This window comes from Amblyomma mixtum, chromosome 8 (genome assembly GCF_055824585.1).
Source record: "Amblyomma mixtum isolate Tamu chromosome 8, ASM5582458v1, whole genome shotgun sequence".
Lineage (NCBI taxonomy): Eukaryota > Metazoa > Arthropoda > Arachnida > Ixodida > Ixodidae > Amblyomma > Amblyomma mixtum.
Window position 1 is genome coordinate 632552 of NC_143019.1, and position 27860 is coordinate 660411.

At 50.6% G+C, this 27860-nt stretch overlaps 1 protein-coding gene and 1 pseudogene across 2 annotated transcripts in view; both read right to left on the reverse strand.

Moving 5' to 3' along the window:
• Positions 1-7882: 7882 nt before the first annotated feature.
• Positions 7883-11001, reverse strand: LOC149331103 (mitotic checkpoint protein BUB3 pseudogene; annotated as a pseudogene).
• Positions 8191-27860, reverse strand: part of LOC149331104 (uncharacterized) — a 28405-nt gene continuing 8735 nt past the window's right edge. Inside the window, exons 1-3 of one of the 2 annotated variants that reach the window (XM_089556327.1) lie at positions 20724-22009; positions 10951-11090; positions 8191-8330 (exon numbers count right to left, since the gene is read on the reverse strand). In XM_089556327.1, coding sequence (XP_089412453.1) covers positions 20753-21832 — 1080 coding nt within the window. In that variant the 5' untranslated portion in view covers positions 21833-22009 and the 3' untranslated portion in view covers positions 8191-8330; positions 10951-11090; positions 20724-20752. Of the gene's footprint in view, positions 8331-10950; positions 11091-20723; positions 22010-27860 lie in introns of those variants that run through there. The other variant, XM_089556328.1, reaches the window with a different exon arrangement.

Here is a 27860-nt window from a genome sequence, read left to right on the forward strand (position 1 = left end):
TAGTCTTTTTAGCGCGGGAACTCGATCTACACGTTCCGAGCATTCATGGAAACTTCGAATTATTGTCCTGTGCGACCGATTTCCGTAATTTAAATCGGATTAAACGTCCCGGCTCCCACCTTTTTTTGAACTCGCCGCAGACGGTAGGAGGAGTCAACTAACGCGTGAAGTGCCTTTCAGGCGGTCGTGTGGCGGCTTCGCTTTCGCTTGTATTTTGTTTTTTAGGTTGCCGTGAATAAATTACTCCAGCCAGAGGCTACATAGCCGCAAATTAGGCCCACAGAAATAAAAATACGCGCGGACTCTTTGCTTTCGCCGACCGGTACGTATCATTCCGCCGATGGCAGAGCGGCAAGCCGCCACGGAACTGGTTGAAATATCGGTTGACTCCTCCTACCGTCTGCGGCGAGTTCAAAAAAAGGCGGGAGACGGAAGTTTAATTCGATTTAAATTGAGGAAATCGGTCGCACAGGACTATAATTCGAAATTTCTCAGAATTCCTAGAACGTGTAGATCGAGTTCACGCGGCAAAAAAACGAGTTCAGATTACTATTCAGTGTACGTTTAAATTACAGCTATATTTACTTTTTCCTAGACAACGCTCCACCAACTGACCTTGCGACCGCGTAGCGCATACCGCTGCATGGTCGACGTCGAATGCAGGCGCTGAACTGCATGCTGAGCACGATAATACGTAGTCTGGCGATTTGCAGGCGATCACTTCGGGCCTAATTCACCTAAAATAAAGTACTCTAACGCTGTGCAATGCCTCAAGAAGGCTGAGTACAGCACACATCAGCACAGCTAGTCATTAGGTTTCTCAACACTGTACCGCCATTTTTAGTATTGGCTGGCGAGTAAACGAACCTTACACCAGTAAAAAGTTGTTGGTGCGTTTCGGCCTAAGCGACAGTGAACCTTCATGTTGCGCTGGACTATGCAACCGCTGTAGGAAAACAGCCAAAAAAAGTTTGTTTATATGTCATGTACTGGGGCTGTCTATAGCACTCTGGGAAGTCCCGGACAGGTGAGCAACAGTTCGCCTCACAGCCGACAGATTTGGACCGCCAAAGCGAGCCACGGTGCATGGCCCGGATTCGAACTAGGCAGGCTGTACTACATACCGAGTTTTTCACTTAAGAAGACCTGCGAGTTTTGAAAATGGGCTTTTTGAGCTACACGAGCGCTTTTTCAGCACAGCATTGTCCGCAGTGTAGCGCATCAGAATACAGTTAAGAACTACTAACTAGTAGGATGGTAACTGATATAAAATAGTGAACTTTTAATTATTACTGTTAGTCTCCTTATTTACTGATAGGCATGTGGCCCAGCGCAAATAATATGAATATCAGTTTTAGAATTGAAACGCAGCTGCTCTCCGCGCTATGGCCCAACATATTTTGGCTATTTGGACGAGTTAAGAGCACTGCAGGGGTTGCTTCGCCTGCAAGCTTTTCGAGAGCGCGTGTATTTTGACGCGACGCAGGTAAAATTGTTGGCTCACAGCACCGAAAGTAAATGATTTTGGTTTGGTTTATTGGGGTTTAACGTCCCGAAGAAACTTAGGCTATGAGGGACGGCTTAGTGAAGGGCTCCGGAAATTTCGACCACCTGGGGTTCTTTAACGTGCACTGACATCGCACAGCACACGGACCTCTAGAATTTCGCCTTCATCGAAATTCGGCCTCCGCGGCCGGGATCGAACCCGCGTCTTTCGGGTCAGCAGCCGAGCGCCGTAACCACTGAGCCACCGTGGCGGGGCGAAAGTAAATGCGTTTTCGAAGTTCTAAAAACTGGCATGGATATTACTCACGAAGGATTTCACGCATCTCACTAAATAAAACTGAGCAACAACTGCAAAGTTTAGTTAACCAGCCTACAAGTTAGCATGTTTTAGCAGTACTCTGATGAGCTATACCGCTGACAATGCTATGCAGATAAAAAGCACTCTTCTAACTGAAAAAGCCCATATTAAAAAATTGCTGAACATCTTAGGTGAAACATATATGGTGTTTTTGGCAAAGCCCGTATACATACTTCTCTGCGAACAGTTTCTAACATTGCGAAATCATAAGTGAAAAAAAATGGCAGTGGCTTAGCTCTGGTTAAGCCTGGATATACAAGCGAAAAGCTGCAGTTATGCTTTGCTTGACGTCATGGCTGTCGCAGTTCGCGCACAATGCACTGGGAGCACCACGATAACAGTGTAGGCAAGCGCGTTATATAGCCCTCCTTGCGCATACGTAGTAACTGTGGTAAACACGCGGCTGCAGCGAAAGGTCAAACGGTGTCGAGGAGGCGAGCGCGCAGTAGTAGCGGCGGTGAGGAGGCGGCGCACATGCGCAGTAGCGCGCGGCTGCGCCGAACGGTCAGGCGGCGGAGTCGACACGGCGGCGGCTGCGGACACCTGCGCCGCGCGTGACGTCGCTCGGTTTCGCGCATGCGCAGCTGCGGCAAATCTTGGCTCCGACGGCTCACGCTAAGCGCGGCTGTAGTGCGGGTAGTGAAGCTTTTCGCTTCAAAACTGCGATATTTCGCCAGCCTTCTAATCACGTCTGGCGCGCATACGCGAGTCCTGGCGAAAGACGATTGCTAAGGCCGCGCGTCGGCGGTGATGAACCTGAATGGTGACTGTAAAGATAATCGCAACAAACCGCTACGTAGATAGGCGAACAAATCCCGATAGCATTGGAACTTGGCAGCGCATCGTGTCTGCGACAGCTTGGCATGAATCTGGTCCTACTTCTTGTTGTGGCCGATCAAAAGGTATCAAAAATAAAAGAACGCGACTAGTTAATGAAGATCTGTGCGATACGATCATGTATGCCGGAGCCGAATAGTTAGGAATTTCACGCCAAGGGCTTTTTTGCGACAACGTTGCGAAGGTTTTCTGCTTCTGCGTACACATTGTGGCTAATTACAGGGCCGCGTACTCTGTTGTGCGAACGCAGAGCGGCACATCAAGCTGAGGCAGGCAGCCGGCAGCACAATGCCCTCCACGCAGTTCAACAAAATGCCCACCCCCCTCCACACAGTGCCAACAAAATGCCCTCGACATAGTTCATAGTAGCGCAACTTGAGTGGGCTGAAGTCTCGGCGAAACTTCGGGCCCCCTCGTCAATATATGCGTGCCAGTGCAATCGGTGCAAAAGACGGAGCATTCGGGCCGATGCTAGCCAATCTCGTGCCTTTCTATCACCTAAAAAATGAAGGCTTCTAAGGTGTTACGAAGTGGAACGGCTCTTTCATTCTTTAGAGAACAGCGCTTTACCGTTTCTCGTGCACCTTCACATCCTCTCATCCATTTCCCCCAGTGCAGGGTATCGATCCGGTGTCCTCTTCCAGCTAACCTCCCCACATTTCCTTTTCTCTCCTAAAGGAGAATGCTTAAACCCACTGGTACGAAAGTTCCATCCCTGCGGTACCGGGAAAAACAGTGCTTCTAATTCCTTAATCTGCAGTAATCGCTGAGCGACAACTTCGGTGCTTACTTCCCTCCCAGCTTTCTAGAAGAGACGCTCGTCTCAGGGCGTGCCTTTGACTTCTAGATCAGCGATCACCTCTCAGCTACACATCACTGCGTGCTGCCTATCGTTGCTTGCAGCTGTGCCCTAACTTCTAGACCAACAACAGACACGCGATCACCCCTCAGCTACACATGATCGCATGTTGCCTATCCCTGCTTACAGCTAGCTGTGCTTCTGCGACTGGCGCCAGAAATTACTCCGGATAAAAGTTGTTACGCTATCTTCGTAAGTGCGTTCAGCGCATTTTCTACGCTAACAGAAGCTCGAGTATTGCAAAACTCGCGAATCCAGCAGTGCGAGTAGCAGAACGGACCGATTGTAATCGCACTTACCGTTCTTGCTGCCGCGAGTGAAGCTTTGGGAAGGCATCGTCCATGCAAGCCGAGTTCCCCCTTTGAAGGGGCGACGCCGAAAACACCGCACTTCGTTGACAGGCTGGCAGCAGTGGTACCTTTGCAGAAGTTCGTTGTTTCGTGATTGAAGAGGTTATCCGCCGTGTTTAGCGATGGACAGGCGAACAGGTGGCACAAACACGACGTTGTCAGGCGCCGCGGTAATAGCTGGGTTCTTCAATTCTGGTCCGACTCTAACTTGACAATAGTTTCAAGGCCCCAATTAATGCCGGGCTTCAGGAGACATCACAGTTCGACGAGCGAGGCAGGAAGGGTTTCATTAGTTCACTCAGTCAAGGTCAGTTTCCAACAACGTCACCAATAATTAAGATAATTACACCCGAGCACCACTGAAAGGGCGCGGCCATGCTGCCGCCGCATCGCTACTGCCCGGTAGACTTAGGCCTAATCTCGCGAATTCTCGCCCGCCGTGCCGAGAACAAGCGGGTGTGACCTTATCTTTTGCCTTACTTCGCACGTGTTCCATCTGAGGCTACAGCAAAAACCTTTGTTTCTTTTTTTTTAGGCGGCGATCGCATTGTTTCACCTAAGTTTTAGGCTCTCGCCCTACCGCGCTCGACTGACTTTTTTCAGGCTGCTTCATGCAAGTGCAACGTCACCTATTCACCCCGATAGGAGAGACGGCAACGGAATAAGGCAGGTTATCGATGAAACCGCGCTCACTTGAACGGGAGCCTTGGAACGTTACCATTATATCACTAGAGCATAAACAGTGAAGGAAAGCACATTGCGAATATTGTGGATATTGCGAATGTTGCGAATGTTGCGAATATTGCACATTGCGGGGTCAGTGCCAGAGCACCCCTTCCCCCCCCCCCCCCCCCCCCGAAATTTTCTGAGTGCCGCATCTCCTCTCTCTCACACACCTTTCGGCCTTTTTATTTCGCCGATGCTATTTACACACCGCATCGATATATTAAAATGTAAAAGCAAAAATAAGAAGAGTGTCGGTTTATTCCTGAAAAGATCGATGTATGTACTACGTTGTCGTGGCTCTAGAATAGGAAGCGGAACTTATTGCTGAGAAGAATCACACCTCTTCGCTACCGCACGAAGTATGGCACTCCTTTTAACAGTAGGCACAGTTCACCCGATTAAACATACCTCTTCACGACAGCCTACTTTTTCATCCTTTGCGTTGTCCTCAAATGATCATAAACTATTACGAAAATAAAAAGTGCTTTTTTTAAGCGCCTCTGCGGCCGGGCGCAGGTTTACATGCATGAAGTATAAATTTTGACAAATACCATTCGTTCGCAGTTGCTGACTTTGCTATTGAGCAGAAGCTCTTGTGTTGTTGTAAATCACATGAAAATAGTTGAAACTGCCGCGACTTTTCGTTTTTTACGTATGTTCTCTGCGAATCAAGTTCACGCAATCCTGTGTGCACAAGTATTTTATGTAGAGATTAGAGTGAACGAAACGACGGACCCTTCGGCTTTATGAAAGCAATTAAAAGTATTTTAACTCTATGGACTACGATACTGTTTTGGCGCAGGCTTTCTTTTACTTTTCTACCGGCGGCGAATGACACCCTCGAAAAATATTTCTGGCTACCTCTTGCACTCTTGCCACGGCCTTGGACTGTACGCTTCCCATGCTTTTGAGGGAGCTATAACCAGGCCTGCTGGAGACAGATCCTCCGCGCAATCCCAAATTATGTGATCCAGCGTTGCTAGTTCACCGCAACGCTGGCAGTAAGGATTTACTAGATCAGAAATATATTCGCACTGATCCATGAATTTGGCAGCGACCGTGTCTGCAGTCGCCTCCCCGTGGTGGCTTGATCTCGGCTCAGCGACGTATTCGGGGGAGGCAGACTCGCCCCTAAGATCTCTGTAATAACTCGCAATGGCCTGGCAGCTGTCCAGCGTCTCAATTCGCAAGGTCCCCGCGTCGGAGTCTTCCTCACCAGCACGGCTGACAAAACCTCGAGCGTACTGGTGAGCGGCCCCTTGATGAGCCGGGACCCAAACCAGGCCAATAACTTTCCTGCCTTTTGGCATCGTGGTACTCGGTGGCTGAGATTCGCCTTCGCGCAATGTTGCGGAGGACCGTCTTGTAATCGCAAAGAATGGTGCTGGCGCCTTCCTGAGTAATTCCTAGCGTTGTAGTATCCTCTTCAGCCATCCCAACTCTGCTCGCGTAACTGCCGAGGCTACTACCTTGCGGGAAATGCTCCCAGCGGAGACTCCACGGTGCTTCCATCCCCCGAGTATTTTTCTCTAAGGAGCTGCGCCTTGGCCCTCTCCGTCCATCGTGACGACCCACCAGCACATTCTTACCCGATGGGCACTGAACCTCCCATGGACGTCCTGCAGACATCCTAAACATCCGCAGGACATCCATGGGACTTCCAATGCCCATTGGGTAGGGAGCGCTCCGACTCTAATGCATTGACGGATTTCTACCGGCAAAACTACCCGGTCGAGGTAGTTTCCGTCCCTAATATCCTGAGACGAGTCCCGCCTACGTCGTCCGAAGCCTCTGTTCATGCGACGTCAGCTCAGTTACTACATGGTACTGTGCACCCGCGGTGCCGCAGTGGAGGTCTCCGGAATAATTTCGACCACCTGAGGATTTTTAACATGCAATAACATCGCAGAATACGGGCGCCTTCCGCATTTCGCCTCCATTCAGACGCGGCCGCCGCGGTCGGGTTCGCACCCAGGTACTGCGGCACAGTAGCCGAGCGCCTAACAATTGAGTCACCGCGGCGGGTGCAAAGCAGTCACCGACAAAGGCGTTCCAAACAGCGGACACGTAAACCGCGCTAAGCCTTACCGCGCATGTGCAGCCCCTCGGCACTTTGTAGCAGCATGTATCAGATTTAATATAAAGGCGCAAGTTTGCGCAATCGCCGCAGCATTCCCACCACTGACTTTTTTGTTTGCCACTACAAGTAAATCGTTATATTTAGCTCTGATTTTCTAGATATATTTTTTTTTAAGTTACGACTGCCACCACGGTAACAACGCAGTGACATCACGTCCACAACTGGGCGCCTCGATGGGGATACGAGTCACCCTAGTCCAGGACCAGCAAAATAACAGCTGCCGATATTGGTGACAGAAATAAATAACATTGTTTCAGTGATAAACCACTCTAGTGGTTTAAACTGGCTGTGTATGTGATTTCAGCGCTGGTGACAGTCTTCACTCCTCTAATGTAAGTCAATGTGCGAGGGTTTCCACAAAAGCCGCGGCAGAGTTTCGTGAGACGTACTCACCGTCTGCTATCCCAGTGTTGCCATACTATTCTCACGAAACTCTGCCCAAAGCCGCTTACCAAGCGGAAAGAAACGTTCCTATGCCCAAAACATAGAATTTTAAAATGTTTTGCTACGTTTCTCAGCAGCACAGCTGGGCTTACGTTTATGTTCGCGAGGAGCTTTCGGTTGCCGCAAAGAAACCATGGCCAATTTCAGCGCAGCAGACTGCGCGTGGCAGCTTATGCAATCGTTCGCCGTGGTTCGCCGTGGTTACTCGTTCGCTGTGCGACCACTCAACTTCTGGCCTGCGGATGCCCGATGGCAAATCTCAGCTCAGACTGAGCGAATTAACAGTGGCACTCGCTCGTGCATTCAAATTAGTGGGCATTTTTTCTTACTGAGATACACGTAATTCAGACGCGGCCAATTCGTCAGTTCGAATGAACCAAAAGCTCGATTCTGGCGAGTTCGAATTTTCGATATTCTAATTTGAGTTCAGCTAATGCAAACAAGGAAAATATTGGATGAAAGTACTGTGAGCATTGAGCTCCACTTACTAACAACCAATTTTGCTTCTTGAAATCAACCAAGCTGTACACTTTCCATATGCAGCTAATGCCTGTTGCTTAAAAGCTTATAAGCTCAAAAGTCATCCAGCAAAATGAAAACGGAAAAAGAACAATTCACAAGGTCACTTCAAAAGGGGTGCTGAAGTGGAGACAGTACAGGTGTTCAGAGTTAAACATTCATGTTTATTGAATAAAATAAAGAAATAAAACAAAAACAAGTCAGTGATAATGGAGTTGTTTCGGCTTTGTCTCCTGATCAGTGACACGACGCACAAAGATGGCGTCGTGCGGTTTTTTATGAATCTCGCCCTGTTCGCAGAGGAATGAATAACCAACAGGGAGCCATCATGGCTAAAGGCCAGGGATGCAATGCTCGATGGGTACTTGTGGAACTGACAGAGACGCTTCTTGTTGAAGCCGTCCCAGATGTTCACGTGGCCGTCACTGTCTCCCGCCGCAAATGCGTTGTACAAGTTGTGGAATGCGTTCACAGTTGCGTTCACAGGGTAGATGAGCTCGATGCCATTGCTGTCTTTGGCACGGTGACACTTGAAGGCGTACTTCTTCTGCACTTCGGGGTTTGGATCCAAGTATTCAATAGCCACGCGCCCTGTGTAGAACCATACAATCAGCAACTTGATGCAACAAGTGAAGCCAGGACAGACAAGAGGGTCAACCACTGGAAGTAAAGCGAGAAGTGCCCTTCCTGTTGTGTTCATTATTCTGACTGCTCTAAGTTCTCTCTCCAGTGGATAGACAACTTGGTCGAAATGAAACAGCCTAATACATCTTGCCACCAGAAAACAAAGTTAGGCAAGTTGATTACTAAGAGGCTTATTATACTTAGCTAGTACAAGCTAAGCGCCCTAATCCAATGTTTACATAAAAACTCAGTGGCTTAGGCACTTAGCTGACGAGCACCACACCACGGTTTCAATGCTCATATGCATTTAGCTAGGGACAAAAACCTGATGGAGCATTTAAGCCCCGCCTTCAGGGTATGATGTGATAGCGTAAATGGTCCCTTCAGTGGCCTAGGGTTTTCTTGGCATATCACTTCACAGCCATGGAAACTATTCGTTCCTTCGCCATCATGTAAAGCTTAACCTACACTTAAGAATTCCTACGCCATCATGTAACGCTTAACCTGAACTTAAGAATTACTTCGCCATCACGTAACGCTTAACCCACACTTAAGGATACAGTGCAATAGCATTACTGATACCTCTCGCACAAGTAGTCCTTCTCTGTCGCCTAGGTTCTACCTACATGCCCAAGTATGCAATATTGGCCATTCCCTACTTTACATTGATTGAACGGAGGAAGTCCTCCTACCGATCCTGGCACAGTGGAGGAGCGGTTAAGTGATGTGCCACTGCCACAGAAGGTGGCTATGTTTGGAACAGCGGCTGTTTCAAACACAGCCACTGGTGGGGTTTCTGAGATCCAGGTTGTGATAACGTCACAAGGTCACGTGACTTAGTGACAGGAGGGCCACCGGAATTTTTTCTCTTAATGCCGACTACACTGACAGCAGCATTTATGCATTTTAACAATATTTTGTTAAAATGCATGAATGCAAGTACACATTACAAAACTGCCGGTGGTCAAAAGTAACCTGGACCCCGCAGCAGGGCATCCTTCAATGTCCTCTGTCTAGCTTTGGAGCATTAATTGGCAAGTATTATGTACTTTCTCACGACTTTTCTTTGAATAACAAATAAGGAGATCTGGTGCAAAGCCCACAGTTTGCATTTGTAACGCCTTGATGGATGCACAGTCTTTCTTTCTACTGTGTCAAGCTACAAATTTGCAAAGGACGTCGCCCGACAGTGAAGCAAGAGCATTACGCTTTGCCCCAAAAATAATTCATTAGTACAAGAAAATGATAGCAGACTGCCAATAAATTTCGACCACCTGGGGTTCTTTAACGTGCACTGACATCGCACAGTACATGGGCCTCTAGAATTTCGCCTCCATCGAAATTCGACCGCCGTGGCCGGGATCGAATCCGCATCTTTCGGGTCAGCAGCCGAGCGCCATGACCACTGATTCACCGCGGCAGCAAAAAAAAAAAAGAAAGAGGTGCCGTTTTGGAGCTCTCGGGAATAATTTCGACCACCTGGGGATCTTTAACGTGCTCTGAAATCGCACAGCATATGGGCGCATTTTTGAATTTCGCCTCCATCAAAACGCGGCCGCCGTGCGGCTGGATTTGAACCCGGATACTCGGCTCAGCGCCGAGCACGCTCACCACTCATCCAGGACTTTAATTCTGCTATTCAAATGCGCCTCGTGAGGGCAGTAGTAAACGTTCATCGTGTAGTCAAATTAATTTTAACAACTTTTAATATTACCCTCTCGGGGCACTAATTAACGAGTGTTTCTATTTCGTAGTCGCTGCCGAAGCACCCAGCTCGACTGTAGGAAGCTAGCTCACCCTGCTTTTCTTTAATGCGTGAGCATTAAAACAGTGCTGCGAAAAAAAACCTGTCTGTCGGCTTGTGCACGGTGTCAGTGAAAAAGGAGAGTAGGCGGCGCACGCAGCGCGCTGCAATTTAGCTGCAATGCAGCCTCGCATGATGTCGGTCGGCTCACGCGGCTCTTCCGTGGCGTTCGGCGCTCGGGCACCGACGGACACGTGTCGCGCGTTCCAAGAGTCCCGTAGTGTTTTGTGCGCAAAACTAATGCTACTGCGTTACTGTTACACGAATCCCATTGATCGCACTTCGTTCATTTTAATTAGGTGGAATTACAATGAAACATGGGATACATTCCAGTAGTGGTTTGGTTTATGGGGATTTAACGTGCCAAAGCGACTCAGGCTATGAGAGACGCCGTAGTGAAGGGCTCCGGAAATTTCGACCACCGGGGTTCTTTAACGTGCACTGACATCGCACAGTACACGAGTCTCTAGAATTTCTCCCACAAAGAAATTCAACCGCCGTGGCCGGGATCGAACCGGCGTCTTTCGGGGCAGCAGCCGAGCGCCATAACCACTGAGCCACCGCGGCGGCTCGAGTAGTGCAGCAGGGGGCACGGGGATCAGTGGAGGAAAAGGGAGAGGGGGCCTAGATGCGCATTAGCCCAGGGCCCCCACTTTTCTTAATCCGGCCCTGCCCGGTGTTCACCAACGAGTATCAAGATCTGACAGCTCTAAGGAGTGCTTGAATTTGCTCTTGACCTACTCCCGCGGGGCTCTAACAGCGCATCGAGAACATGGAGCTTACCAGTCCGCGGGTGACGATGTATGTAGGAAGCCAGAGGATGGGCACCGTCATGAGGATCTCAATCTACACCTGCAGGGTGGGCGGGCTCGCCGAGAACACCAGCAGGTCCACCGCGGTGGCCACCAGGGCACCGATCACGCCTGCATCATTCACGGCACCATGAAGGATAATTTTACCCGGCTCCCCACGAGTAAGCCTGGAGTGTTATTGCGATGGCAATAAAAGTGTCATCGGGGAAAAAAAAATTGTGCCATCGGTCATAAAATTATACCGCTGGCCGCAGGAAAACGACGTCACCAGAGCGAATAATTCCCGTTGGCTGGGGGAAATGACGTCACCAGACCTGGTCATTCTCGTTAGCTGGTGGTAAGAGACCTCACCAGACCGGGTCATTGGCTGAAGGAAGGTGACGTCACCACACCTGATAATTCCCATTGGCTGGAGGGCAGGGACATCACTAGACCGGAAGTGACGTCACATCCCTAAATATATCAACAGCTTGGTTTGGTTTATTGGGGTTTAACGTCCCAAAGCAACTCAGGCTATGAGGGAGGCCGTAGTGAAGGGCTCCGGAAATTTCGACCACCTGGGGTTCTTTAACGTGCACTGACATCGCACAGCACACGGGCCTCTGGTATTTAGCCTCCATCGAAATTCAATCCCCGCGGCCGGAATCGAACAAGCGCCTTGGGTCAGCAGCCGAACACCATAACCGCTGAGCCACCGCGGCGGCCCTCAACAGCTTCTAATGCTATCGAATTAAAAGTCAATGTAATTAGGTGTTCCTGTGCATTTTTTGCCTTCGTGACAACATCTGACTGTGCGAGTATATAAACGGAAGTGCGGGGTGTCGAGTGCTATCACTTCACCGTAACGGACCACCCACATTACTTTTGCGGCGAATACTGCAAACTTATTATTCTATACCTCAAAGTCTTGCTAATGATTTCGCCGTTAGATTATTTCGCACGCACTAAATTTCGCAAACCGAAAATGCAGGTCTCTATAAGGCAGGTCTCTCTATAAGAGGAAGGAGCGCACAGAAGGGCACGTAAACCCCAAGTACATGGACTGTAGTAAGTGCCCGTGGTGTCCATGCGCCCACCTCGCATGGACACCACGGGCTGTGGTGTCCATGCGTTACCGTTTTAATGTAGAGTTGTCAACCGAGTACCGTGATCTAAGGGTATACCTCCATTCTTAATCAACTTAAACGTTGGAATTTATTTCTCAGCAGGCTACAATAGGAAAGAAATGGTCGAAGTACTGTGGCCATCGCCTACGTGCACAACGCTCTCGCCATCTATTTAGAGCTGAGGAATGCCGGTAAGGTTTCTTCGAAGTTGAGCCTTTGGATGATGAGCTTTATAATGTGTACTTTCAACCAACGTTTGGGGATGGAACTAGGCCGTTAATTCTGCCCAGAAATTCTCCCCTACAAAAGTAGGATTTTCATGGGCCTGCCTATGGGTAAGAACTATCCTGCCTATGGGTGAGAACTATTCAGCAGCCTATAAACTTCTCTTTGGAGCACCGGCCAATGGCAATTACCCGTGCATTTACGGAAGAGCTATAACAAACCGCCGTCCTGAAGATCGCTAGCCTAACCACCAGCGTCCATCCTGCACCCCGATTAGAAAGGTTATAAAGCTGGGCAAGTTGGTCAATTCACTGTGATATACAACGAGACAAGCCAGGAATAGAAAGGAAAAAAAAAGGACCACATGGTACTTCCGCTGTGACGTTTCCTATTCACTGCACCTGTGGTTTATCGCACCGCATCTCATATGAACGGCGGTCCTTGCGCAAGATTTCATCAACGTTGATAAACCCAGCTGCACATTACCCGTCACGGACGGTTTCCCCAAGGCGGGACCGAGAGTTGAAAGCGGTTTGAATGCGTGCGCACTTCGTAGTCCAGCTCCAGATTTAGGTCAATTACGGCCGCTCAGTGCAGATCGACCTGAGTTATACCCCCGTGACGTACAGTGCTTCCAGCCCGAATGCAAATATGGCAAGAGGTTGACAACAAGAGCAAGAAGTGGGCTTGGGCAGGGCATGTAATGCGAAGGGAAGACAACCGCTGGTCCTTAAGGGTAACGGAGTGGATTCCAAGAGAAGGCAAACGTAGCAGGGGGCGGCAGAAAGTTAGGTGGGTCGGTGAGATAAAAAAGTTTGCGGGAATATGGTGGCCGCGGCTAGCGCAGGACAGGGTTATTGGAGAGACATGGGAGAGGCTTTTGCCCTGCAGTGGGCGTAGTCAGGCTGATGATGATGATGGTGGTGATGCTGTACACTTAGAGCAACGCCCAGTTAGTCCAGATCCGAGAAATATGGCTGCTAGGGAAAGCGACCAGTCTTGTAGATGGCGACGTGGACTGCTGGCTCGTGCGGCATGGAACCATGAGTTGGTTGGACGGCCTCAAACAAAATGGCACATACCCACTACGGGGGAGTGGCCAAGGCACAGAAAAAAAAATGAGCGCAGCCGCGAGCATGGCTTCTCGTCTTCCTCTTCTTAATGCAGAAGTAGGGGGCCAATCTACAGAAAAACAGCAATCTTTGTTTGGCTCTAACCACCTCTTTAATTTACGACAGTAGGATTTTTTTTCCTCTGCGCAAACATCATTGGGGCCGCATTTGGTCGAGGCATTATGTCGCGACAGAAAACTTATTCCACTGCAGCGAAAACGATCACGGATGCGGCAAGCGCGAGCTTTCGTCTTCACGGTCTGTCCTCCTTGGTGTTCGGTCCACAATCTGGAAGGGGTCGAAGATGCAGGACCGTAACTTGGTGAGCGTGAAAAATTAACGTGCTTTTTAGCCCCTCGCATAGCTGCCGTGATTAAACAGGACAAAAGAAGAGACGCGTTTCGACCCCTTTCCCAAACGTGAACCCCAGAGATCTCCGCGAACTCCACCGAACGAGCGGGGCTGACTTCTCGACATCTGCAACCATCGAAATACCAGACCCCTTACAGCGGCGCTTAGCTACAACCAGTCGCTGTGCGATCTTATTGCGGAAGTTCCCGCGCATTTTCTTTTCTCAGGAGTCTAACCTTACATTCGATTAGCTATCCCAAAACGAGTGGGGTTCTTTAACGTGCACTGACATTACCGCAGGTGGTCGAAATTTCCGGAGCCCTTCACTACGGCGTCCCTAATAGCCTGAGTCGCTTTGGGACGTTAAACGCCACAAACCAAACCAAACCAAAACGAGTGGTTCCGCAGCGGCTCCAAAAGTGGTCCCTCAAAGAAGCTCCCTGCGGAATACCATACACAGCAGCTACCCTAGAGCGTCAAACGAATTCCCCAGTATCGCTTCAGAGCATCCCACGTGTCCCGTAGTGGGTCCCTAATTTTAACGCGATAGCTTTAAGGCTCCCGTTCCCCAGATAATTCGCCGCCGTCGTCGGCGTTATGAGCGAAGAATCCCAAGAGAAGCAGCCTAGGTGGGCCGACTAGGTCACGTGACCGTGTGTCGTCATCCCAATCTGCCCACCGGATTATGAGCAGGCGGACCACAGTGGCAGGTGGCAGTTAAATTAATGATAGTTTGCGAGAGGTTGCTCGGGAAGAGCAACCTGGGTCGCACAAGACCCACCGGTGGCAGCACATGCCATGGCAGGGCAGTGAAATAAAAGGTAGTGGAAACGGCTGCTGTTGCAGCCTTTTTTTTAACCCTTACTACCTGTGTACTATGTTCCTACGACCTTGTTTCTACCTCAAAAGAAAATTAATTAGTAACAAGGTAGAGACTTCTGCTGTTACTACGTTTTTTGGCAGTAATTACACTTGTACTACCTCATTATAACCCTGGTAGTGTCCATTACTACGTTGATCTGGAAATAGATGATAGGAATATGCACACGTATGTACACTAACATTCCTGGTGACATTGCTACTCAGTGCCCCATGTTTTTATATAATGAAAAGGGTTTCCTGAATGGCAGCAAATCTAACAATCTAGCAAATGTTACTGCAGGTAGTTACTGTTGCTACCTCTCCAGAGGTAGTAAATGTTACTACTTTCCAGTTACTACGCACAGTTACTACATAGGTAGTCATATATGTGACGGTTGTTGCTAGCCCAAAATGTAGTAACCTCAACTACCTTTTTTTTTTTAGAGTGTGGCGCATCGCTTAACCGTTGCACCACTGCACCAGGAGTGGTGAAAATCCAGAGTGACCAATTCCGCATATACGGGCATTCACTCATTAACGCTGTCGCATCATACCCTTAAAGGGATACTGAGGCGGTTTTCGAATCGGCTAACCTTCTAGGGTTTTGAAGTAGTGTCATTGCTGATCACGTCTGTGAAATTATTTTTTCGATTTTGGCTAAAACAGTGGCGCAATCACCAATTAAAACGCGATGTTTAAATTTCCCGCGCCCGCGCGAGCGCAGGAGAGGGGAACAGCGGAGAGGGAAACCTCGTCCATGTCGGCCTGCGTGACGTCATGTTGAGGAGCCGGGGATGCTTCGGCGCACCCGAGCGCGCTTTCAGCGCGCGTTGTTTCTCGTGCTGCATGCGTTGTTCCTCGTACTACGTGCGTTGCGACGTACAAAGCGTGTCAGCCGACCTTGAGAATCAGATTCAACAGGTGCTACTCTGCGTTCGTGTCCACGAACAACTACGACCGCGACTGTGTCGTCTTCCACTGTTTTCCGCAAGACCACAAGCTCGCAGCGCAACCGCTCGCTGCTGTGACGAAGAGTTCAAGCCGACTAAAGCAAGCTTACTCTGCTCGAAACACTTTCGTAAGAGCGGCTACAGGCAGAGCTTGTCCTAGTGTGATCTCTTGAGATTTCTGTCGAAAAGGCGCGGCTGAACCATGACACAGTTCCATCGATTTCCTCGCGCATAAGAGGCGTGTCACCATTCTGAAGAAGCGCCTCTTTTAAAAGTAGAAACATGCTCACTTAGCCCCTGAAGAAACCTTATAGAGGCTTAAGCATGTGTCGCTCTCCTCAGCTTAGGTGCGGCCAGACCACCTGAGACGTGCTCAGCAAGGCTCGGTTAGTGATTTTATACTCGGTTCGACGTGTCCAAGCAAGCAAGCAAGCAAGCAAGCAAGCAGAGCAAATCACAATAAAGCAAAGCAAGCAAGCATCGAAGCTCTTCATATGCGGCATCTCGTTTAATCCTAGCTAAGCAATTAAAATGAAAGCGTTCGACGTTGATTTCGGATGCAAATTTATGAGAGAAATGAATTCCAACCGAGTTTTTGCAAAAAAACACCGCAACCTTACTCGGTTTCTTCATCAAGTTGTGGCAGCGGTCGAGTTACAGCTAGCTTGGCTTTTAAACACACATATAGTTGGCAACTACTTCACTGAACCTAAACTGCAAATCTAGGAAGGGCAAACGTTTCCGAGGCAGCGATTAATATTTTCTGGCATCTGCTGAACGCGCCAGGAGTGAAGCGTATTTGTGCGCGTATTTGGCTTGGTTTCCAGCGCACCATGATTGCGTCACTATCTTGTGGTCGCATGCCTCGCAGTGCTTGGCCACTGCGCTTCGCTAATTTTGACACCAACTTTGTGCTCCTTCATCGTTCACTTGAAATACTTTCTTGCCCCAACCTGCAACGCCGGGTACTGAGAACAGGATTTACACAGTGCTTTGGGCCTTTTCTTTAGGATGACGCTCTTCCGGGCGAGCCAGGAGGCGTCCGGTGGTGGTAATTGACTTGAGTATTGTTCGCACCCCTTCCTTTCCGAGAGAGAGAGAGAGAGAGAACTTTTATTTTTCAGCTCAAGTCCGAGCCTTCTAATCTGCCCGTTTGGTGGGCGTTATTTATCGGCGGTGGCGGAGTGGGGCCACGTGTCCCTTGGATGCGTCGGATGTGGGCGGCGAGGAGCGGCCAGAGGGTGGGCTGCAGAGAGGTTGGTGGAGCGGTCCATCGGGCCCACGTGAGGTGAAAGGGGGGAGGCAAGGTATGCGAGGAAGGTATGGTGGGAGAGTTAGTGGCGCGGGGGCATAACCAATATGTATGAATGTTTGAGGGGTGCTCTCCGCACACGAGACAGGCGGGTTTGGCCGGTTTATGAAGGATGTAGTGGGAATACAGTTCGCAGGGAAGGGAGTTAGTCTGTGCCTGTCGAATTAGAGTGGCGTCAGCACGGCAAAGGAAATGGGAGGGTGACGGAAGGGTTCGTCGCATGTGGCGCAAATTGCGAAGGTGTTCGCGGCGGTCCTGTCGGTGTGTAGCGCGGTCTGCCTTGGGATTATAATGGGCTGGCCAGGCAGTCGGAGGGCCCGGTGGTATTTTTTCACGGGCCAGAGCATGAGCAAGCTCATTCTCCGGTATACCTTGATGACCAGAAATCCAGTCAAGGCGGACATGGAGCGTAGGGTGGGCTGTTAGGTATTGCAGCAAAGTGTCTAGGATATGGGGAGGGAGTTTTTGAGATTCGAATGAGCGTATGGCAGCCTGAGAGTCTGCACGTATGGTGATGGTGGAGGAAAGGTGGTCGTGAAGCGTAATCGCCTCTGCTATGGCCAGCGTTTCTGCGTCGGTTGAGGAGGGCACTCCTGTGTGGAGATGCGTGGAGGTGCTTCGAGGGCCGACTACTGCAGTAACTACTTGGCGCTCGAGGATATGGGCATCGGTATAGTAAGTGTCGTGGCCCAGTGCGGGTAAATGGTTCGCCAGTGCTTCACGCCGCCCGGGATTTATCGTTGGAGACATGTGGCGTGGAATGGGTTTTACAGTAAGGCTTTTCCACGGGGGAGCAGATGGTTGAAGCGAGGGTAGTTGGGAAATGGTGTGTCCGAAAAGGCTGAGGAGGTCTCTGCCTTGCTCGGAGGTAGAGAGACGGTGTATCGGGGCTCAGTGGTGTGCTGCTGCGCGTTCTTCGAGGGAGTTGAAAATGGCGGCGTCTGCGATCAGAGCATTTGCGGCGTAGATGGGAACTCCCATGGCTAATCGAGTGAAGCGACGCAGAGACGCTTCCAGTTTGCTTACTTGAGAGGATGTGAGGCGTTGATAGGGGTAGGCGTACATGACCCTCGAATAAACGAGTGCTTCTATAACTCGACGGAGTTCGTGTTCTCTGAGTCCATGCTTTTGACGAGATATACGGGACAGCATGTGGCGAATTTGGTTCAGTTGTTGCAGGAGTTGGCTAAGCCACACGTTGCACTTGCCATCTTGTTGAAAAGTGAAGCCAAGGATCTTGATGTGGCTCCGTCGGGGAATAGGGGTTTGCGCGAGAGAGAGTTGAATGAGTTCGCGGTAGGAAGAAGCGGTTTTTTGAGGAGCGTTAGAAACCACGATGTATTCCGACTTTTCGGCGGAACAACTCATACCTATGCGGCGTGCATGCTCCTGAACGACGTCGAGGCCTTGCTGCAAAGTGGATTCTAGTTCCCCGGCGTTTCCTGTGGTAGACTAGAGAGAGATATCATCCGCATATATAGCGTGGCGTAGGCAGGAATTTCAGCGAGTTTTCGGGGCAGTTCTTTCATTGCCAAGTTGAAAAGCATAGGTGAAAGAATGGATCCCTGTGGTGTACCTGCGGTGAGGGGAAAGGGGGCGGAAGGTGTGCCGTCGGGGCCAATGATTCGGAGGGTCCTGTCTGTAAGAAAGTCTTTGATGTAGTTGAACATGCGGACCCCAGGCCGAGTGTCTGCCAGGTTGGTGAGAATTGCGGAGTGGGCGACATTATCAAAAGCCTTTTTGATATCCACGCCGGTCAAAGCTCGAAGCTGTGCGCTGCTTGGGAAGGCGTACAAATCCTCATAGATTTGCCGTCCAATGTCTTGTGTGCATACGTGGGCGCGGAATCCGACCATAGTGGGAGCAAGACAGCGATTGGTATGCAGGTGCCATTCGAGGCGGGTAAGGGCCATCTTCTCCATCAGCTTCCCTAGGCAAGAAGTCATGGATATAGGTCGGAGGTTAGTGATGAGCGCAGAGGATTTTCCTGGTTTCGGAATCATAATTACGTGTGCCTCTTTCCACGCAGCGGGAATTTTCCCGGAGCGCCAAACAGTATTAATGATCTGAATAAGTTCGTCTAGTTTTGAATCGGGGAGGTTACGGAGTATACCATAGGTAATTTTATCTGGGCCGGGTGCTGTGTTTCGCTTAAGGGAGCGTAGAGCAGCCTGAAGTTCGGCGAATGTGAAGTCAGAATTCATTCCTTGCTCGTCTGCTTCTTCTTCGGTGTAAGGGTATGACGGGGAGCTGGCAGGAGAACTAGAGGATGGGTAAAATTGATTTCGGATTTGCTCAGCCAGCTCTTCTTGTGAGACGGAGAGGGCCAACTGTAGCTTTTGAAGTGTGTTACGAGGTTTACCCTGTCCAAGTTGAGTGCGCATAATGTGCCAGACTTTTGGAGTGTGGAGTCTCTCGACCATGTCATCGCAGAGCTGAAGCCAGTTGTTCGTGGCTAGTTGGTCAGCGTATTCTTGGGCTGCTTGCGTTAGTTCAGCAACTTTTCTTTTCAGTGCGTGGCTAGATCTACAGTTGCGCCAAGCTTTTATGGCCCGGCGGCGTTGTTTCCATAGCCCAAGTAGGTGTGTGTCAATGTATGGATAGTCGGGAGATCGGTGGATATGTTTGGTGTGTTGGGAGACGGTCTCCATAATGGCGCTACACCATTTTTCGGGGTCCTCGAGTGAGACTGATAAGGAGTCGAGGGCCGGCCGAGCCTTTGGCCAGTCTACGAGCATAGTGGGAGGTAGATGTGTTCCGGGTGGTCTGGAGGGTCGCTGGGACGTGAGCGTTATCTGAAGAATACAGTGATCACTCCCCATCGTGTCACCTGTATTACTCCAAGAAGCGCGGAGATCGCTGCGAATCCATGCAAGGTCGGGGTTTGTGTCGGATTGTGCTCCACATCCTAGACGTGTAGGCATGAACGTGTCATTCAGGAGGGTGAGGTGATGAATACTGGCGAAGCGGTCGAGTTTTCGTCCGGAGGCTGAAGTACGGTCGTATCCCCATGCAGGGTGTGGGCAGTTGAAGTCACCAAGAAGGACGAAAGTAGTAGGGACATTAGAGGCAGGGAGGGCCGTATGCAAAGGTGGGGTGCTGGTTTTAGAGTCGGAGGGAGTCCAGTAGCAGTTTAAAATCGTGATACGGTGACCCTGATAGGTGGAGTGTGTCAGGACATGCTCTTTCGTCCCGGAGTTGAGGTGGGATGTATCTTCCTGAATGGTGGGTATCGTGCGCCGTATGTATGTAACCGTCAAAATCGGCGGAGGAGGGGGCAAATATGTCCTTTTCTCTTCATGACTATACTTGGCTGAGTAAAATGGTCGTAACCTGGAAGAGAAAAGGCACCGTGCGTTTCTTGCAGTGCGATGACGTCTGGGTTAACGCCAGTAATCCGCATGTGTTGCAAGAGGGCATTTTTCTTGCGACGAAAACCGCGGCAGTTCCACTGCCAAATAATTAGAGGGTTTTGGGGTGGAGATGTGTGTCGCATGATATCACTCATCATGCGGGTCTTCCTCCATGGTGTCGAGGTTAGGCACAGGAGGGGCGCTTGCGCGCTTTCGAGGGGGAGCATTGGAGTCTGTGTCGGGAGAGCATGGGGCAGAGGACGCGAGGGAGAGGAGATGGTGCTCTAGTTGCTCGACGCGAGCCGTCAGTTGTTGTAAGGCCAATAGGACGGGAGCAAGGGATTGCTGTATGAGAGCAATAGCGTTGTCGGTAGGGAGGGGTGAAAGTGGAGTAGGTGTGGAGGGACGTGAGTAAAACCGGTGTTGGAAGGACGGGGGAGGGGGTGCGATGGATGTGGGAGATGGACCGCTCACCTGGTGACTTGGTGGAGTCTGTGACTGCATCACGGAAGCTTGCGGTTTAGTAGAGGAGGTGGAGGTGCTGGTTGCCGCACCAGAAGTGGTGGACGGTGGCCGCTTGGCAGAGGGCTTGGTTCGAGATGACTTCTTTGCGCGGTCTCGTGCCCCGGGCTGTTGCTGCTGCTGTTGCTGCTGCTGTTGCTGCTGCAGGAGAGCTGAAGGGCCTCGTAGCGGTTCGAGGTAGGCAGGGGCGGCCAGATGGTCGCGTCGGCTTTAGGGGGTGGAGGGGCGGCGCGGGCGCGATGGCGTCGTTGGGCGCGGTGCCACTTTAGGACTGCAGCGTCGGCGTCTTTCCTTGCGGGGCACTCAGGATGAGACGGTGTGTGGTCGCCCTTGCAGTTCCAGCAGTGTGGTTCACATTCATGTGGGGTAGTCGTTGGGTCTTGGTCAGGAGGAAACGGTTGGCTGCAAATCGAGCACCGAACAAGGCTAGGCTTGTTAGGACAGACGTCGGCACGGTGCCCTATGGCGTGACAATGCGTGCATTGTTTGCTGTGGGGCTTTTGCGGGTAGACGCGGTACACTCTGCTGTAGAAGACGGCATAGCGTGGTAGACGGGGCCCTTCGACGGTGAGCAGAAGTGTGTTGGTACGACCGAGACGGCGGGCGCTTAGTAGTCGGGTGCCGTCAACACGAAGGTTAGCGGCAAAGTCGTCTTCGGTAAAGTCCATGGTGATGCCGTGTTTAACACCACGGGCGTTAAGGGGGTCGTTAGCTACGTACGAGGTGACTTCGTACTGGGTGTTGTTCAGTGAAACTTGCTTGAGTTGGAGCAGCTTGTCAGCAGCGGCTGGGCGGTGGGTATCGATGGCCAGGATGTTTTGCGAGGTGCGGAGTTTGATGTAGGTATTGGCACGTTCAGTCTTGGTTAGGCGGGCGGAATCCATGACGGACCGACAGAGCACAGGGAATAAAGTGTTGCCGAGGTTGAGGTGGTTCGCAGATTTCATGACGATCGTGGCTGCGGTGGCTTGCCGGGGCGCCGCGGGAGCACAGTGCTTGTGATTCAGCGCCTGGGCTGCTGACTGGCTAGGCGAGCTCCCCGCCGTTCCGGCTGCGAGCATGCTGGCGAGCGCGGGGGGCGTTGCCCCGGCGGTGCAGATGTAGGCTTGGCTTAGCGCGCCCGGCGTGGGCGGCCAGCCAGATGCTGATGTGCCAGAAAACGGCGCAGAACGCTTGGAATTTTGATTACCAGGCGTACAGGCGATGAAGTAGCACTCCTATAGACCGGTTGGTGGCGATCCGAGGTCAGCTCCGAGGTCAGATCCGAGGTCCTGGCCAGCTCAGACCGAAGGGCGCTAGTCGGAGTCGCTGAGTGGGGCGAACAGGTCGCCAACGGCCCTGGGCTAACAGCCACCTGCCAGTATATTCTAGGCATTATAACTCTCCAGTTACCAGCTCTTATGGGCAAAGTAAATGTTTTTCAATCCAATCCAATCCGATGTCCTCCACTACGCAAGTGGGGGGGGGGGGGGGGGGGGGCTTTCTCTCTTTCTGCTTTCGTTCTGATTTTCCTTCCTTTCCTAAAGGCACTGTCGCAGTGCCTACCGAGCAGTGATACGGTTGCAGCGCAATTTCCTTTCCTCAAAAACCACTAAGAAACCAAACCGCGGCGTTTAAGGTGTGCACCGATGATGATGATGATTATGATCTCCTCAGGATAACTGAGAAGGTTCCTGCGGCCTTTTCTTTCACTTCCACCTTCTTCCACCCACATCTCGCGCTGATCGCTTGTATGCACCTGTCCGACAGACTTACCACAGCAGGCGAACGCGAGGTTTTCTATTACTACCATACTACGCCGTCCACGCAGTTTACACTCCTCCCACCCAGGGAACGAGGCGGCCCACTGACACGACGCCCGAGGCGTTACTGTCCAGGTGGTACCCAGCCCCTATCCCAATACGGAGCGAGGTCAACGAGGGTCCGGTTGACCACTTAAAAATTCAGGGGGCAGTTTGACTGTCTAAGAATCAAGTCGCATGTTCTCTTTTTCTGGATGTTAGCAAGGCTTTTGATAGCATCTGCCACGTTCTTTTGCTTGATAAACTTTCTGCGCTGGGATTTCGAGGTTCGTTTTTGGAACTGCTTACTAACTTTTTACAAGATAGGCGCCAATATGTGTCGATTTCAAGATTCCATAGCGATTTCACGGCAATTGCCTCTGGAGTCCCGCAAGGTTCTATATTAAGTCCTTTATTATTCAATCTATACGTTAACGACCTTGCTAACAGTGTGCCATCTTTGCTGTTTCAGTATGCTGATGACACTGTTATTGTTGCATGTGCAAAGAAATACACTGATGCTGTTACAGCATTACAGATAGCTGCTATTAAAGCCATGGACTGGTTTAAGTTTAATCTTATTAATGTTAATACTTCTAAAACAAAACTGATCTGTTTTCATAACCCATTAAAACAAGTTGAATTAACTGACCTTGTTTATTTGCATACTTCCTCTTGTCTTAATTGCAACTGTGTACCAGTTGAATATGCGCATTCGGTCAAATATCTTGGCCTGACCTTCGACAGTGATCTCTCTTGGAAATCGCACCTTTCTTTTGTTTGCCAAAGGCTTCGTGCTGTATCGTGTGTCCTGTATAACATTAGATATTTTATGCCTTTTTCTGTCCGTAAATGTGTTGTACATGCTCTAGCCTATAGTGTACTTAGGTACGGAATTACTGTTTATGGTCACTGCACGGTTCGCTGGCAACATAGGGTGAATTCGCTTTTGCGTTTGCTTCTAAAGAATATTGCTTACGACCTGTCCATTGGTAATGACATTGATATTTTTAGAAGACTAAAGCTTCCAAGTTTTAACTCTTTATTAACAGAAACTATTGTGCTAAAACACTTCTGGTACAGTCAGTTCACCGTTCCATATGTCCCTGCTCGGGATTTAAGACCAAAATACCGCTACTGCATTCCTCGCTCCTCAACCCGGTACGGTAAGCGCACACGTCATTACTATGTACCTGCCTGTTTCAATAGCTTGCCTCCTACTGTACTCCGCATGAAAACTAAATACACCCTGAAAAAAACTTTGCGGTATGTCTCCGTGTTGCTTCCTGCCCCGTAGTTATTTCAGCTATTTACTGTATTAATTTCAAATCACTGTAATCTTTCTTGATGTTGTAATAGTTATATATTTGTTTCATTCTGTTTGGTGACCATTTTCTTTTTTTGCAAAGTTCATTGCAACGTCTCTATTTTCCTTTGTTTTGCCAATGTTAGCTGTCTGCCAGGCGCTGCCACTCAAGCCCTTTGAGGCTTTGGTAGGCCTGATTTATGTTGTCTGGCAATTGACGTGAATAAAAGTTCTATCTATCTATCTATCTATCTATCTATCTATCTATCTATCTATCTATCTATCTATCTATCTATCTAAAGTGCGTAGAGGCGAAAGCGTTTTCCGCACTACTTTTATGCCTCTATGGCACTGGAGACGTCGCCATTAGATGACGTCACACATAATTGGTTTATGGTTGGTTTATGGGGTTTAACGTCCCAAAGCGACTCAGGCTATGAGAGACGCCGCAGTGAAGGGCTCCGGTAATTTCGACCACCTGGGGTTCTTTAACGTGAACTGACTTCGCACAGTATACGGGCCTCTAATTTCTCCTCGAAAGAAATTCGACCGCTAATTAGTGACTAATTATTAAGTAATAGCAAATTACTATTAAATGGCTAATTACTGATTAAAGACTAAATACTAATGAACTGCTAATTAATGACACCTAAGCTTCGCCTTTAGGGGTGAAACGAGACAGCGTGTTGTAGCGCTGCCAGGCAGTCCACAGAACGCCAATACGAAGGAGGCGACTCCTTTGTGGTCGTGGCCGTGAACGACTCGGGTGAAACATTAACGGCCGGTTCACTTCGGTCCCCACATCTCCCCCCCATACACCCTTAGTGGGGTCGGAACCCCCCAGGGGTCCCTCCTCTCCCCTTTCCTCTTCAATGTCACTCTCATTCCCCTTGCCCACAAGCTACAAACCATCCCTCACCTTCGGCATACACTCTATGCCGATGATATCACGCTATGGACCACCCATAGCAGTGATGGAGACATAGAGAACACCCTACAGTCCGCGGCTATCCTCACCCAAACGCATGCGCGGAGTATCGGACTCTCCTGCTCACCGGAGAAGTCGGAGCTCCTCATAATCCGCCCCACAACACGAAACTGTCCCACAGCCCCCATCACCGTGACACTGGAAAACCGACCCATCCCGGAGGTAAACACTCTCCGGGTACTTGGCCTCCACATCCAGAACAACGGGAAAAACAAACTCACCATACGGAAACTCAAGCAGACAACTGTGTCGATATCACACCTAATCCGCCGCGTTTCTGCACACCACCGGGGCATGAAGGAGCATGACCTATGTCGTCTCATTCATGCCTTCGTCCTCAGCCGCTTTATCTTCACGCTCCCCTACCTGAAACTCCAGGCCGGGGAAATCTCCACCCTGGATGCCATGATTCGAACAGCATTTAAGACAGCATTACACCTACCCCAAAATACCTCAACCGAAAAACTCTTTCAACTAGGCCTGCACAATACGATAGGGGAGCTTATTGAGGCCCACCGACAGACACAATACATACGTCTCGCGAGAACCACCACCGGGAGACACATCCTACACACCCTCGGTACACGCCTACCAGTTACCGATCCCACACAGCTCCAGGTCCCCCGCCTCATTCACCGCGATTTATTTATTAAACCTCCCCCCAAAAACATGCATCCCACCTACCACGAACCCCGCCGCAGAGCTCGCGCACGGGCACTCCACAAATACTATGGCACGGAACCGTATGCCGTTTGGGTAGATGCCGCATGCACGGGCGAGGACGCGGTTGTCGCCATCACGAACCCCTCCCTCCAACCCATTGCCACACTTCACATAACCCCTACTGCCACTTCGGAGGAGGCCGAAGAGGCCGCCATTGCCCTGGCCATCACCCGCACGGAGGCGCGATATATACTGCCAGATTCCAAAACTGCCATACTAAATTTTGCTCGCGGGAGAGTTCACGTCCCTGCATTTCGCATACTGGACTCCCTCGCCGCGCACCCGCCCCGCCATGTGGAGCTGATATGGGTGCCTGCCCACTCCGGGAATCCCGGAAACGAGGCCGCCAACGCTTTAGCCCGAGCTTCTCTCAACCGGGCACCGGCGGCCTCCGACCTGGGGTTCTCGCGGGAGCGCATGCACTCATTCAGTGAAATGACGCAGGCCTACAAAGCCGAGCGTCGGCTCTACCCCCCACCTCATCCTTCCCTCGACAATTACCATCAGACACTTTGGAGGCGGCTCCAAACACGCACTTTGCCCTCCCCTTATATACGCTCGCGATATCACCCAGTCCACACGAACCCTTCCTGTACCCTCTGCCACCACCCCAAAGCCACCCTCGACCATATTCTTTTCCTCTGCCCGGCGGATCCTCCCCCGCGGGGCCTGGAGCACATTACCTCTTGGGAGGCTTGGGAGACCCTACTGCGCTCCGAGGACCCGGCCAAGCAAGCCATCGCCACCGGCCGGGCTGCCAGCGTCATGAGCCTCCGGGACATGAACGTTTGAGTGCAGTGGGGCCGTGCGGGGGCCCAAGGACCGACGTGTCCAAAACTCCCTTGTTACAAATAAAGTTTTCATCATCATCATCATCGGTCAAAACAAAAAATCTCTGCCTCTCCCGTAAACGAGAGTAGAGTAAGCATGAAATGTTTACGGGCCTAATGTCATCTCGGTGGACACCCGAACCGCACCGTACAGGAAGGGAGGAACGCCACCACCCGTTCAGCGCGATGCCTTGCCCTTGAACGCAGCGCTTCTCCCCCGGGCCCCTGTGCGCCTGCGCGGCTTTGCTTCGATGCGCGAAGCCCCTAAGAGATCACGTATGAGAACGAAGTGTAACGTGGCACTTATGTGCTTTCTGCATGCGTTATTAGAAATCGGAAATTATAATTCCGTGCATTATCAAACCCACAGCTCCACTGATATCTTGATAAACATTGAGAAGGCACTGGCAGCAGTTATTTTTTGTCTCGTTAGGAGACCAACCGGCGCTTGCATGCCGGATGCGTAGGAGGGCTTAGAGAGTCTCGTTAAATCTCGTTAAGTCTCGTACGGTGCCCGGATGTTCTCGTTTCAGAGCCCGGATGAGTGGATTTCAGTGCCCGGATGATGGCTCTCGGTCTCGGCGTGACGTCACCACACTGCCGACAACGGGCGCTAAAAGCATTTCATGCTTAAAAACTCAGGGACAGCGGAGGAGGCGGCTATCGCCATGGCAATGGCCAGCACCAAAGCAGTCACCATAATTAGCGACTCCAAGGTGGCTATCAACAATTTTGCGCGGGGTATGATCTCCCAGGAGGCAGAACGAATCCTAAGAGATAAAGACTGGGACCAAAGAGAGGTGGAACTAATATGGGTGCCGGCACACTCGGGGAAAAGGGGAAACGAGTTGGCTCACAGTATAGCTCGAGGTTATGTCAGCCGAGCAGTGAGCCGGGTTGAGTCCCCAAATTTCACGAGAGATGCATTCATATCATTTCACGAATACACCAATCAGTTTAAACTGGAAAGGAGGATCTATCCGCCACCAGACAAAAAGCTCGACAAAAGCCAGGAGGTAACGTGGCGTCGGCTCCAGACGCGAGCCTTCTTTAGCCCGTCGAGACTAGCACACATGTATCCAACACAATACAACGCTACTTGCAAACAATGCGGCGAGATAGCCGGATATGACCACATTTTATGGAGCTGCAAAAAGGCACCGCCACCGGCGGACCTACCACCAGTCCCTTCTCTAGAGCGGTGGGAGGCTATACTGGCCAGCTCAGACCCGTTGACGCAAGTCCGGGCCACTGAGTGGGCTCACAAGGTCGCCAAGAGCCATGGGCTCGAAGCCACCTAGTATAATGCCCACTAGGGCTCTGTGCTGACAATAAACGTTTTCCAATCCAATCCATCACCCGTTCGGCGCAATGCCTTGCCCTTTGAACGCAATGCTTTTTGAGGAAAGGAAATCGCGCAGTAATTCTCTGTCATCTCGGTGGACACCTCAACCACACAAA